Consider the following 15,776-nt stretch of genomic DNA (forward strand, 5'->3'; position numbering starts at 1 on the left):
TTCCAAAGGCTATTTCTGGACTATAATCAGTTGGGAAACCAGAAACCTGTGCTTGGAATGAAGGGTTGGAAAGAATTAACCTCACAAAGATGTTTCTTGGCTGTTGGCTCAGCGATGAGTGTATTTGCACCCTGCAGCAAACAACAGCAGTAAGAGAGGAAAGGGTACAAACCAAGCAGGAAAGATTAGAGGAGCTGTTCTGGACAGCCACATATTCCGTGCACAAATTACAGCATTAAATATAACACAGCAAACACATGAATAAAAATAGATTAAGCTTTTTCCTGTTTCTTTTCTAAATAATTCGGCATTTCTCCTTCTGGTAATTAAGCCTAAAACACAACACCCAGGATAATGGGAAGTTGACCATGAGAAAAGTAACAGTTGCAGTATTTGAAAATCATGGCCCTCCTCCTCTTGGGAATATCCTAAATGGGACTCTTTTTGGATTAGTAACCTCAGATTTTCCATGAACAACTCTGGTACAGTGTAGCAAATTAAAGGATCATCTATGCTTGGAGAAACAGATCTACTTTCCTAACAATATGTATCCAGAATCCCTTAAGCCTCTAATTCATTGTTAGATAACCTGGCTGAAAGCTGTGCTATATTTATCACTTGATTCAATGCTGTCTTAAGATTCTACCAGTCAATTTGCCAATTTGATAGTATTAGTTTAATTCAGAGAGCACAAACTGAAACACCCCCAAATTAAGCCCAACTTAAGCACAGTGAAGCATGAAAACAAAGCACTACTTTCAATGTAGGTCAGCAGAGGGCAGAAAGAATATTCCATCCCATAGGGATAGGATAGTGCCATTTACAGATTCTTTGAAAAAAAGAGGTAAGAAACTTGTAAGTGATCCCTATGAAAAACTACAACTAGCTAAAAGATGGTTTATGCCCCAAAGGATATCACAGGTTTACATCCCTAAAGAAGAAGATTGCATTTCTTCATTGCAATTCTGGATTTAGACACCTACTTTCACGCATCATTTCCAGTCACCTGTGCTAAGCATTATCCACTTAGAGAGAAAAAGACAAAGTGTTTTAGGAAAAAAATGACGCATGAAATTGTATCAAAAATATCCAAATGAGAAACAAAGATATGATAAAACTTGACATGAATATAAAAAAATATGTTTTGTATAATACAGAATCTGCCATATGATGTGGAAAGCTTATATTCACAGCTGTTCATAGGATTCCACTAATGTGTATCCCAACAAAAGCACTGTCCTTTTTTAAGACAGAATTACCTCAGTTGGTGGGATCTGAGCTCACCAGGGGTCATATAACCAGACCAGATAAAAGAGACAAATTACAGCTTTTAAGAGGAAAAAATGTATTAACTGTTGGCCATGACGTGGTTCAGAAAATGCTGATGAAATACAATTGCAGAACTGCTGCAGCTGGGTTGTTTTGCAAAGAAGAAATACAAAGTGGCATGCAGACAATTTAAATCAAACAGTCACTAAAGTACTTTTTATCATCATGCTGGCACCAGGCTGACTGCTAGCATATAGGCATAAATTACCTAGGGGAAATACATTCAGAAGTTTCAGTGTTATCCATAACAATGGGAAGTTTGGCAGAAACAGGACCATTTTCCCTTCGCTAAACAATGTTTAATCAGAGATGCAAAACATTCACCCATAAATATATTCCTTGCAAAACATTCACCCATAAATATATTCCTTGCCATTTCACCTTCTAACATGGCAAGGGAGTACTGAACACAGGCAAAGAGGTACAGACAAGTATACAGAAAATCGTATTTCCCAGATCTATCTATTTCTATCCACCTGAAAACAAACCATACAAGTAGGTTTTGGGGTTTTTTAATACTTAAAATTCTGTATCAAGTTTCTTTAAATCAACAAACTCATTTACGTAATCTACAAAGAACCTGAAAAAGTAAAATCTGTGTTAAAATCACTAGTCAAATTCAGAAAAAGCATTGCTTTTTTCCTTTATTTTCACATACCTTGATGGGTATTTTAATGAGTAAGCAGCAGCCAGGAATCCACCTAGGTTGTGTCCAAGTAAAATCATTTTTTCTAACCCCACCTCCTTTCTCCATTCTTCTATGGATTCCACAAACTGATTTTCTGCTTCCCGAGCATCAGTGTCGAAGTGTGGTCTACTGCTACGTCCAAATCCCAAGAGGTCAAAAGCATGAACGGTCCTGTTCTCACAGAGATCTTCAAAGTTGAGAGCCCACAGTCCAACACCTCCTCCAAACCCATGCAGGAGAACAAGTGGAGTTTTATTTGAGAGGTCTGGAGAGAATGTCAGTGTCCATATTTTATTTCCATTTGATATAAACACATATCGTTTATTGTATATGTTTGCAATACCTGAAGAAAAAGTGGGAAAAAATTATGTTGCTAGACATGTCTGATAAAATATGAAGTACACTCTAGGGAAGCCACTGTTTAAAACAGGAGCTCCCTTTCAAAGGAGAGCCTCTAATCAAATACCTTCATAAGAGAACAATGACAATGTAATTTTAGACCTGCTTATCTCATCACAATGTAAAAGTCATATTGAAAAACTTCTTTGATTTTATGTACATTTACAGAAAATCTAGTTGTATCTATGAAACTTATTAAAAACCAAACAAAGACTTACATTTTAGCATTTTGTCCTCAGCCTCTTTCAGGTGCAGCAGTGATGTAGGACACCAGGCAGGAAGCCAGCTGAATAACCATCCTAACCTACAATAGCAATACAGAATAAAAATGGCTTGAGTAACATGGTGATTTTTGGCACCATTTGATGCTTTGAAGACATTTTTTTGTTACTCTTTGTAAGAGAACCCATGTAAACCATATGCTAGGAAGAACAGGAGTGTGCAGTGGGAGGGGAATTCACTTTCTCCTGACTTTTATAAAATGGCATCATGATCAGGGGCGTTCTTCAGAGTGCAGTTTTTTCACCGTGTGCACTTATCAGAGTGTAAGGATCTGGAGACATCAGCCCTCATGCCAACCTGACAAGCCTGGCAGGATGCATAACATAATCACTGGAGCTTCCAGCCTCCTCTTAAGTTTCTCTGGAACTCTGCCTGCACACCCATTACCTTGCATGACCCTATTACTTCCAAAAAAGCCACAAACTGTGCGCTCACCAGCCTAATGTGAACTGATTAATATACGAAATTTAAAAAGTGAAAAATAAGCAGATTTATCCTAACAAAGCAAAAACCTAGGACCTTAATTACAAACTTAGAAACAAAGCTCCATAAGAAAACAAACTGCAACTCCCCAACAGAAGCTGCTTTTCCAGCGCCAGTTGCTATCTTGGTAGTGTAGTGCCAGCCTGACCATGAGAGCAGGGGAATGACTCAGCTGGCAGCATTGCCTCACTGGCAGCCCTGCAAAGGACACAGCAGTTTGGTACAGCTTTTCCTGGGTGCTAATTGATGCCTTGCTTTCAAGGTGGAATATTCTTTTTGCACCTCGCACCTGGTTTTGGAGTGGCTCACACTGTCAGTGCACAGGCTGCTACTGCAGGACCCCAGACCACTCCTCACAGCGAAGATGATAAGCCACCAAATTCATAATCAGCTTTCTCATGCACTCTTTTCGTACACTGAACTGCTTTCCAGTCAGATATAGAATTTTCAGGACTGAACATTGTGAGCACTAGTTATACAACAACTAATGTTAAAAGACTATTAGGTTACTAATGTCCAGTTTTTCAGAGTGTGCACAACACATTGATAATAAATTAAAGATCTGGCCCCTCTCCAGTTCTTTATCCAAAGGATCTTGTCCCAACATTTTAAGGGGCTGATCTACTCTAGCTGCATAGCTACCTAAGTTTATGATACCACACAGGTGGTTTTCTGGGGTTCACAATACAACTGCAAGAAGCATTATTCAGATTCATAGAAATGTATTAGAGGACATCAAGGAAAAAAACCCCAAAGCACTATGCCCATCACCATTCAGTATTATTTACTTCTCTACTCTAATGTCTGGCTGTCCTGTAAATAACCCTCCTGAGCCACCAGATCATGGGAATTGTTATAATCATTATAACTGAGAGACTGGGAAGAGATGATTGAATGTCCTTACATGCCATGTCCTCATGCAATATAAGAAATGAAGGAACTTAGCACCTTACAGGAATGGACATCCAAGTGTTTTGCTTCCACATTAAACTACACACTTATTTAAAAGTAAGGTTTTTAAGAGGTTAAAGCTGGGACAAGCCAAAAGTAATTTCACCCACAAGTAACTGTGAAACTGAGTTTAACAATAACACTAATTGTGTCCAATGCTATGAATTACTCCAGTAAATTATTAAACAACAGCTACATCACCACTTCTCTGAGTGAAATGTTCTGTTAGTTATGTGCTCACCTACACACTTTCATTCTTAACTCTTAGGTCAGAAGCAAAAAACCCAGTTGCTATTTCCCTCAAGCTGAAACTGTATGAACTGCTTCCTCTCAGCAAACCCACTGATTCAGTGAAGAAAATGCTTTAAAGATGGTATTTATTTTTTCATAGAAAAATAAAGCTGCAACATGTCCACATGACAACAGTGCAGAGATATGTCCACAATGAAATATAAATGACATCTACATTTCACAGTCCCAGAATTGTATTTCCCAGTCTTAGGGAGGCACCTGGATACTCAGGAAAATTATTTAGACAATTGTATCAGAACGGCAAAGTTGTAACAGATGCCCGCTCTTTCTTTTGTCAGTTTTAAGTACTGTTTACAAATACTGAGACTTTAATTCAGAAGAGACATTGAATACATGTATAGTTTCACAAATACAGTCAGCAAGCTGAAACACTTAAAATCCAAACTATGTTTGCAATTCTGTTATCTTGTAATTGCTGGACTAAAAGAACAAGTGATGAAGACTTTCTTAAAAAAAAAAGCAAGCATTTTCTAGAAACATTATTTTAGAACCAAAATATTTAGTCACCTGTCTTCAAAACTTTGTTGCCCTCCTTCCAAAAATGATTTACCACATTTGCTAGATGTTTTCCACACATGGAGAACAACCATGTAATCTAACTAAATCAGTCTTCTAAAGCTATCAGAAGAATACAGTTGTTATTTCTTTAGCACATTTGTGCTCAATGTGTCTTCTAAATGCACACAGGAATATCAATTGCTTACATGGTCTATCATTTTTATTTCTGTGATATAAAGCTGTAAGTGCTATATAATGTCAAAAGTAATGACCTTTCCAGACAGAGTGCTCACCAGCAATGGAGATGAGTTACAAAAGAAAACCAAAGATTGCAGCAGCACTTCACATTGTAAGTGAGCTACCCACCGACAGGACAGACCCCACTCTGCTCTCATCACCCACCACTTCCCTGACACTCTATTCCCATCTGTCTTTCTACAAAAAGCAAAGCCAACAGCAGAATCTTGTATTCGGCTTAACTGCTTGCTATACCAAAAAGTGATAAATAAATGTGGCAACTGAAAGCCCAAATTTTTATCATTTTTATTCTGACTGTACTTACGCGTGTTACACATCGTAACATAAACCAGGGTGCACATCCATGTTGAAATAAGCAATAACCAGCAGGACAAAGCATTGCATAGGATGCTTCCTCCATCCTCTGTTTGGGATCAGTTACACTTTTCACAGCCACCTGAGAAAGTCTGGACTACCAGAGGCTGGGAAAATCAGAGGCTGGCAGGTGGTGGGCTGGTGGCCTGCCAGGTGTTCAGAGAAGTTGCTCTCTTAGCCAACAGAACTCCACATGCCTTCTAACACATCTCTGGAAGGAGACCAGAAGGTAAGGGAAAGCCCTGGAGACACTCCCTGAATGACCTTAGATACAGAGAAAGTCAAGGTGATTAATGTGAGACTAGAAGATTAGTGGAGAACATCAGTAGCCTGTGCTGATGACCAAATACTGTAATAAGTAATTCAAACAAAAGGGACACAGGCACAGACATCAGACAATGTGGAGCTGTAACCACCATGCAGAGGGGCCAAACTACCACCAGGCAGGACCCAACATGTCAGCTGGTTGGAGCAAGAGTTCTGTGTCCCTCACTGCAAGCATGAGAAAGGACAAAAATAAGTAAGAAAAAATATTTTAAAATTAAATAATTATTGCTATGGTCAAACATTTAATCCATAAAGAAAAATTTACTATTGTGTTAAATGTAGCTAAGGATAATGCTGCATTTCCTTAACTGCTTGAATGCTTTGTTAATTTGAACCAAGAACTCACTGTCACAGTACAGCTTGAATTGCCCGAGGGTAGCTTTCAAAAGAACTGAGAATCAAGTAGAGGCAAAGGCATAGTGAGCCTGACCCACCCATCCACCTCCACTAATTAGGGCAAACAGGAGAAAGAATATGGCAAATAGGTAACCCGGGTACTACCATTCTGTCGGCTACATTAACCCCATTCAGCAGGGTGGGAACTGAGTACATGCAAAACAACTGATGGATCTGTAGCCAGTTACAAATCTGACGTACTCCACAAAAAGCTCACGAAAGCTTAGATAATGCTGAAGAACTGAAAACATCTATTTCAACACTGAGGTATGTACTCAAATAGCTGAATATCTATTTGATTTCTGGCTTGTAATGTGGATTTAAAAAATGGAAGCACTACCATATCAAAATGTTCATCAGAATTTGCTTGCAACTCTACATAAGAGATATAAATGTACAGAAATGGAGCTGCTCATTCTCTCACTTTCCAAACTTACAATTTACCTACATTAGTTACATGAATGCAGGGCTTGCAAGACATATTAAGCTTGAAAGCATTTGACAGAGACAGCTTCCCATAGACACCACCACTGCAGAGCCAGTAGTCAGTCTGTGCAAAGCCTGTGTGGCAAAACAGCAAACCAAAAAACCTGGGGTTTGCAAACAGGTTGCAAAAAAGCAATAGAACTCCCCTAAATCTGAGTAAATGAAAGCAATACCATTCCCTACATGATGATTTGTCAAAAATCGCTGACCCACCAAGACAGGACACGCAGAGACCTTTCTACTGTGCTAAATATAAAACCAGCTTTTAACTAAGAATTTTGAAAATAGTTCGGTGATCAAAATGCCCAGTACAGACTCAAAAACCATGCACTAGAGTGACAGAAGTGAGGAGAAAGATCTTCCTGTCATGAAGAACTATTTGGACTTAAAAAATTCATTAGCAGAGATGCCAGAGCTCAGGGTGTACAATTGCACAATAACTCAAAGTATTACAGGAAAGTAACTCCATGCACGAGCAACAGAGCTGTGTATCTGTTTTTGTCTTGCCCTCAGAAAATGAGCTAATTTAATATTTGTAATTGAACTTTTACATCCAATATTGCAAACTACCAAGATTTTATCTAGGGAACAAGCTCAAAAACTTAAAAAGCTTAAACACTGGGTGAACTCACTGATAAACCACTTCAAGCTTTAACCTTTACCCTTAAATCTTATTAGAATCAGTTGATCTCTCAAACCCCCAACCCTCTCCTCTCCTGACTCTCAGAATTAATTTCAGCTATTTATAAGTAAGAAAAGAAAAACAAACGAATTTGCTACTGTTTCTGCCCAGCACCAAGAGGAATGGGATTTTCAGGGTCATCCAGCTGGCAAGGCAGCTGTGAGCACCCATCAGTGTGAGCTGGCTCTGAATGAAGAGAATCTTACACCGTAATAGAAAAATCGGGAGTAAGACAATGCAAAGACAGCTCAGATTCTCCCCTCTTGTTTCTGCATAAAGTATCTTTGAAGTACTTGCTAGCAAAGGAATTTGAAATTGCCAATATGCTGAAATCTAAATATAAGCAACATAAGACACACTCTTCTCAGGTCTCACATAAACCTCACCAGAAAAACACTTACCCATATTACTCCACAACTTGCTCAGCCCTTTCAATTGTTATAGCAATACTAAGAACGGGCAGAAAAGGACGCATGAAAAGGAGCATCAGGTGTTCATACCCGGGTAAGAGGTTAACATATCAAACTTATAACAAAGTGCCAATTGTAAAAATAAAACTGTTTTGCTGTAATGCTCTAAGAACACTCCACAGTCAACACAGGACGGATGTTTAAGTGCAATAGAGATACCCTTTTATTCTCCTCATTATCTTCTTTATTTTCTGGGGTTTTTTTTAAGAGGAACTATAGAGATAAGCCTGTTTACTGAATGCTTTCTCCATTTCCCTCAGCAGCAGTCTACACAAAGCTTAGTAGGATGTGGTTTCTTCCACCATAAACACCACCAAGTTTTCAGAGCAAATTCTGTATTCGGTAATAACCCAAAACAACATGAAGCAAAAGAAACAGTCAAGGATAACACAATCATACTGGCCTTTTTGTGTCAAAATGTCAGAGAAAAGTAGCAGGTTTACATCTGGCTCATTTCTATCCAAGATAGAGTTAAGTTAAACTTGTTCTTTCCCATCTCACTAATTGAATGGCCTGCAGCACCAGGATACTGCACACTGTTTCCATGCTTTTTTGCTAACAGTTACCAGCAACACATCCATGGCAAAAAAAACCCACAACCAACCGAGTATGTCAGCAAATATTTTTCTTTCGCGTAATCACTATATCCAAGTTCCATCTTGTTCTCTATTTATTCCCAGGGGAGTAAAATTTCTCTTGACTATAGGTTGTTTAACAAATCCCTGGTAAAAAAATAGCTTGTTAAAAATGCAGTAAGTCTGTTTCAAACTAGCGAGTGAAAAAGCAAGAAAACATGTTTCTATAACCCCAGTAAATTGAACTGGAGGAGATAAAGAAGCAGCAAGTATCTTTAACTCAAGAAAGTTTTAAAATTATTATACATTGGAACTGAATATCTCTGAATCAAATTTGATATTTTTCTGTTAGATAAGACTAATAGTGATAAGAAATTTAAAACACATAAGGTAGTACCTCTAAAAATGGGATGTTACTTTATCACTGTGGATTAAATTTTATAAACACGTTCAGGCTCCCCTATAAGGTTTTGGACAAACCAGCAGCCTGCACCTTCAGCATTTCAACCACTGTAATCACTTAAAATCCATGAGAATTACACATTTAAGCTTGGTACCCATTTAAAGCAGAAATCTTGCTACGAGACTACAGAATGTTTTAATGCAAAGATATAACTAAGTAAATAAACCACATTCTTAATGACTAATACAAATGCACCTTCTGTTCAAGGAATATATAACAATGTAACAGAGAGATTTTATTAATTATACAATGTAGTAAAAACTATAAAGCAAAACACATTTAATTGAAATGACAAAGAAGACTCAAATTTCCTAATCAAATTTGAAAGTTTAAAAAATTAGAAGAATATATTTATCATGTGAAAGCAGCAAGCTCTGCGCAGAACTGAGAGCCAGATGCAGCAAATAAACATGCATCAGAATTAAACCCTTGAGAGAAGTAGTTTACTAGTGTTAATATTCAGTGTTGGTTTGTTAATTCAAGGAAAGCTAACTTTTAAAATGAGAAAGATAAAACACACAGAGAAGGCTGTGTGTTAGTTCACCTCTGAGAAGCCAACCTCACTACAGGAGATCCTGTCAGATCCAACAGCACTCAATTCTATTTTGCCAGTTCAGCTATTTGGTGGATGCTCTCTCTGCCAGATTTGTGAAATGATTCAGGTTTGACAGACACTGTATTTTAAGCCAGGTAATTATGGAGATCCAGCTACAGAGAAGCCATAAAGTTAACGAGCAGACCTATGAGCTGACAAAGTGGAAAAAAATGCTAGTGAGTCAAGGTGGAGGACAGCAAGCTCCCAAGGCAGAGCTGCCACTGACAGGTGGTAACATAACCAGGCAGGGATGTTTCTGTAACCAGGCTCAGGATATGGTTTTATTAGAACCTTAAGAGCATAACCAATTTTAGGAGTCCTTGTAGTCCTTCACTTCTGTCCCTGAAGTGCAGCATATTCTTTAATGCTTCTGGCAACAGGGAATATAGTCAGAATCACTCAGGCAGAGAGAGCCCATGTAAAATACCTTTGTTGTGAAGGCTGTATATCCAGGGAAAGGCTTCTGCACGCACAGTACAAACCAGATACAGCAACCACAACAATTTGAATGAGATGTTCCTAGGACAAAATGCTCTGGCAATTGCACATGAACACCAGGAGAAGAAAAATATTCCATGTTCCACTTTCATTGCATGGACAGACTAAAAATGTTGCAATCCTCAGGGAAAGACCTTGGGGAGCACACTGAACAGTTAAGACCCAGAGGCAAGTTAATAGGAATATGCTGTGGGAACAAAAACCCTCAATGCTTTAACAAATGTCTGTTTACCATTTTCATAAACAGACAAAAAAATGGATGAAATCATTGTGAATAGGTTAAAAAGGACACCAATTTTTTTTTCCACAGATGACATTATAACCCTGCCCATAAAGTTCTGTTTAGATGAGTTTCGAGCCAAGATGTTCCATGCAATTACATATTGTGAAACTTTTGGAATCCTTCAGTAGCATTAAACCAGAATGTTTTGAAAACCTCTGCATAATATTTCTAGGAAGTGTAACGTACATCAGCCCCATTCCAACAAAAAACTCATGATAGGTTATTGCAGAATATTGCTCTGCATTAGGGTAGAGGTGAAAGCAATGCATTCCTCATGTACTTACTGAATCTTGAACTCTGTATTCAGAACATTCAACATCAAAATTAATGTAAAAATTCAGAAGCAAATTTCCTTACAGTCTCTACACAGGACTATCACTTATCAAAATCAATGTATCTAATGAATAAGAATCCATAACCAATGAGCTTTTCCCAGCTATTTTACAGATATTAAAGGTTACTGTTTCTATTTAAATTCATTTTAGCAACCTGAACATTCAGAAACCAGAGAGAACCTCCAATTTTGCTCTCTCCCATGCTGAACATCAGCCACCTTGGAGTACACCTTGCATCATTGCAGCTCGCTCCACATTTTCTTCTGTCTCCCAGCTCTGCCTTTCTTTTTTTTTTTTTTTTGTTTTTAACCATACGTACCTTTTCTATATATTTTTGTAATTTCTTCCACCTAGTTTCTTTAAGGGCAAGTGCATTTTTAGTATGTCCCACTAGAATGAAGTTTATCCGTGGCTGTCACCCAAGCCTGCAACCTGTAATGCTCACACTGCTTCCAGAGCAGCTGTGGTAGCACCCAGTGCAAGAAATCATTCAGCATGTGTGCAATAACAAAGAAACTGTGTGTGTGGTCACACAGCTATTACTTACTCCTGTTGTTGTTCACTGCTATACAGGTTCCAAAGCTACAAACAAGGGCAGTGTCCTACTGTCCTCCCAAACATTACAAAGTCTTCTCCACAGTCAGATTAAAGTCAGGCCACAATTATACAATATAGAGAATTAATTAGTTCTAACAAGCTTTCAGAAACACTGTTCCTCCCTAACTTGCAACACACTGTTTAACACACAGGCGTTTCCCCAAGAAAACTTTAAGGTCCACTAACTGCTAATGGGAACCAGTGAAGCAAGCCCTCCAATATTTCCTGTCATCTCTTCTCAGGGTTCATGTATTTTCTTATAAAATAAAGGCGTTTTGTATTTTTATTTAAAAGCTAACATCAAAAACAATCCAGAGAATAAACATATTAGCAACTACATACCAAGTATGGAACAATACAGAACACAAAGATGCAGGTGCAGACCTGAAGAAAGTCCCTCTAAAACTACTCAACCTTGTGACAGAGATCACATGTTTAACACATGGGTTTGGAACCACAGAGGACCTACAGCCCTCTGCCTCCTCCATGCTAAAATCCCATCTGATAAAACTCAGCATTGCTATATCTTTTAAGATTTTTTACGAACAATACACTGCACATTGCAGCAAGAACTTGTGCAGAAAAGCATAAATAAAACTGAGGAAATGAAAATTTACTCTTGGCTCCCTTCAGATGTTACTTAGCTTTCTACTGCTTTCATTTTATTCATACACCAACTGATGTACTCCTGTTGCCCTTCAGATATTGCACAACCTCAACCTTGTTTAAACATTCTCAGCCTTCTCAGAGCTACCACACCAGTGGCCTGCATTTCAGAACGCCTCTGAGTTCCATCAAACTGGACAAGAGCAAAGCACACATATAAGAGGCACCTCTCACCAATCTGTACCATTGCCCACCCACACTCTAAACTCTTTATCTGTTGTTCAGATTCTGCAGTATATTATGCACAATTTAGATCATAACTTAAATAGGAAGTTGATATTTTCGTTTTTCCATAAGGAGCCATATAAGAACACAGATAAAAGACTATCCAAGGTCCACGATAATTTCCCTTAGCTCCAAATGTGCTGCACATAAACCCCACTTGTACCTGAGTATGAATACACACTGAAGACAGGTTGTTTCACTGCAGAGCACTAGAGCAGCCTCCATGTTGTATTTCTTTATCGGTCCCCTAAGGTGACAAACAGCCACCTCTGTCAAAATTCAAGAACTGGTATTCAACATTTTGGTCTACCCAGCCTCACTTCCACTTCTTGGAAAACCTAAAACATGCACAACCCTTTGGACAGCAGACTCTTTCCTGTATATGCTTACACCACAAATGCTTTAGATGTTAAGGAAGTGCAAGTAGTCTTAAAAATAGTTAAGAAGCTAAATTGGTCTATGAAGTCATTGCATCAAAAGTCCCCTTGTAGAAAGTTAGAGATATAATTAATAAGCCTTTAGTGTCAGTATGACACTTATTAAATGCAACAAGAAACAAAAATCTGTAATAGTCTGCTAGAGCAGCCCAGTTCTTTATTTTCTTCATTGCCATACTCTCCTCTTCCCTCACTTCAACATATGAGTAGACTTTCTTGATGGCAATAGGTGCTCTTGCATCTTTTTTTAGAGAATGCACTTTTATGCCTGTATCTTCCTCTTCTTTCTGTAGTCTCCTATTATCCTGAGCTTTCAATTACAACACACACAGAGCACCTTCCTCCTCTGTCATTCCTCATCATGTTTTCTTACCGCCACTTAAAATCCTCCTTTTACCCTCTTAACCTTATTCCAGACCAACCTCATTCACTTACACAGCTTTACTGACTCACAAATCTCTCTTCTCCACTGACCTCTCTCCTGCTGCTCAGCCTCTCATCTGGATCTTTCAGAGCCAATGCAAATGCAGACACCTCTCCTCCCGTGCCCTCTTCCTTCTGGCTGTAAATGCAAAACATGTACCAAAAACTATCCTGAAAGAATGTCCAAATTTCAAGTAAATACTCAAAAGTTATGAAACACAATCAAAATTTTCTCAGCAACCAATCTTAATAAACCACTATATGAGAAAAAAGACATTTTAATAATTTATCAGTTGGGCCAGTTGTTCAGATTTTCCCATGAAAGTTCAGAACAGAGAACCTCCTGACACAGATGGGGAGCAGGGTCATGAGCACCTTTCTTCTGCCACTGGAATAAGAAGATATATGCAAGTGAAGGAAACCATTAGAAACAACCCTATAAATGCCTGAAAACCTGCTCATACAAATACTTGCAGATGAGCTCACAGCTGTAACACAAAAAGCATTAAGCACTGAAGCTATGACTAATACAACCCTGCCAGCAAATGTCAAAATCAGAAAAGAGGAAGGAAACGTCTTTAACCTTTTCCTACATGTGCTTACCACACTGCACTTATGTCTCATTCCGTCTTTAAAAATGCAAGTTTCAGACCTGCTGTTGGTCGCCTGCACTATAGGAAAGGCCCTTAGAAATAGCTGTCTTTCACAAAGAAAGTAAGCAGGGTCCTGCTTTCAGCAGCCTACCCACTCAGTTTGCTTTAAAATCTAGATGATGTAACCAGCAAAAAATAATCAAGCAAAAATCTGAGTTAAGAGTGCCCCTTCATGCTACAATATCATGCTTTAACAAACCACTATGATACCCTCATGAACTATCACACTAAGGAGCAGACATAGGCTCTAATAAGCCTAGCAAACTATTCTTCTTTTATTAATCAAAAAGCTCACTTCAAAGTTATATAAAGAGTTCTGTAATACAAACAAGCTTGAAGGATAATACAAAAATAATTGTGAACATTGGTGTTGCAGTGTACATTTTTACCTATTACTCCAAGGCATTATTTTGTGAGACTACAGGGCAGTTAGAAGCCACTTGATGTAAGTTTATAAGTGCAGATCTAAAATTTTTGTTTCTAAGAAAGCCATTCCACTTAACTTAGAGGGGGAAACCCCCCCCAGCATTGTGGCTTGGGGTTTTTTTTCTATAGATATATACACACACTTGGTACTGCTACTCCTAGTTCCATTACAAGCCATAAGCAGTCCAGCTGCATCCAGAGTGAGCACAAGTGGATTCAGTGCTGGCAAAAGGCTTACTCTGGGCTGTTTGCCTCACAGGCACAGGTCTACATGTGAAATTCGTGCAGAGAAGGTCCGAGACTGCAAACAGATTTGGAAATGACCAGCAGGTGACATGCTAACCAAGCAACCAGTGTCATTATGAATACTAAAACACTTTAGTAATCTTCTCATTCAAAGTTAGGACAGGGTCATGAAATGTTTTTCAGCTGAGATCTTCCAGAAAGTAACTGAGCCACTGTTAGTCTGTTTTCATCATGCTTTTACACAGTTACCAGATTGCAACAAAGAGAGCGCGTTGCATAACAAGTTGAGTCATACCATTGTTTTCAAAGCAGATAAACTTCATATTTATTGTCTGTATACACCTGTCACTAATAATTTAATCTAGGGGTTTGATGGTATATTGCAACTCTTCCTCTCACTGCCACAGCATTCTAAATCAAAAAATATTTAACATATTCCTCTCACTGCCACAGCATTCTAAATCAAAAAATATTTAACATATTTCTCTTGTTTATCAATTTCCTCTGGGTACTGAGTTTTTCTTAACTTCAAAAGATGAAAAAATGCTAATTTTGATTACTGTTAGTCCAATAAGAGCACTAAGATTTCAAAGCTAATGCTCTTTCTGAATTCATGGCAAAAGATGAGATTTTGTGCTTAGAAGAATTGGGGGGCTTACTCTGAAAGATTTCACATCAAATGGCCTGATTGCTCAGAAGTTACGAAAATCAACACCCTTTAAAAGCTGTCCAGCCATGTAAACCATGATGAGAAACCTGCAATAATCCTCTTGAAAATTCAGCCTACTATTCCTAACCCTATGCCTAGATCAACTAGTGTTAATGATCCTGCAATCCTGACAGGCAACTCGAGCCGAGGGTGCCTGGCACCACCTCAGCAGCACTCAGCACTCTGTGTGATCAAACCAGACAGCTAATACAGTGCACGCTAATGCGCTGGCTGAACACACAAACAAAACAGATTGAGGCAGGGCTATTTTAAGTCTCGTACTTAGAAAACCCGTCAACCAGCAACAAGAAGCTTTACAAATTACTTGTATTTTATGAATGTGAACAGGTCAGGAAGAGCACTACCAAGAAGGTGACTGTAGTTCCAAATGAGTAATGTCACAGAAAGCAGGGGGCAGAGAGAAGATTATTTTGAAAAGCTATTTTAAGTTTGAGGAAAGGAGGAGAGAGCAGAGTTAAAGTAGACAAAAATGCACAGTGCTTTGAAAGGGAAGCCTTTGGAGTTTGTAGTAGAAAAGAGAATGCTGTGTATACATGGCAATAAAGGTATAACAGGGAGTTTGGAAAAGATGGATAGTCCGGTTCTGGTCAGGCTGAGCTGGCAGAGCAGGAAAAATATAAGATGAAATACCAAAGTCTCAAATTAGAAAAAGGACTAAAAAGACAATAAATCTGAGAATGAAGGTAGTTTTGAAAGATAACAGAACAGA

General features: G+C 38.5%; 1 protein-coding gene across 2 annotated transcripts in view; it reads right to left on the reverse strand.

Moving 5' to 3' along the window:
* The window catches only part of ABHD5 (abhydrolase domain containing 5, lysophosphatidic acid acyltransferase), a 29,354-nt gene that overhangs the window by 11,460 nt on the left and 2,118 nt on the right, over positions 1-15,776 (reverse strand). For both annotated transcript variants that reach the window (XM_071561169.1, XM_071561170.1), the window contains exons 2-3: positions 2,635-2,720; positions 1,988-2,360 (exon numbers count right to left, since the gene is read on the reverse strand). In XM_071561169.1, the coding sequence (XP_071417270.1) occupies positions 1,988-2,360; positions 2,635-2,720 (459 nt within the window). The remainder of the gene's footprint in view (positions 1-1,987; positions 2,361-2,634; positions 2,721-15,776) is intronic.

The sequence above is a fragment of the Pithys albifrons genome, chromosome 7 (genome assembly GCF_047495875.1).
Source record: "Pithys albifrons albifrons isolate INPA30051 chromosome 7, PitAlb_v1, whole genome shotgun sequence".
Classification (NCBI taxonomy): Eukaryota; Metazoa; Chordata; class Aves; order Passeriformes; family Thamnophilidae; genus Pithys; species Pithys albifrons.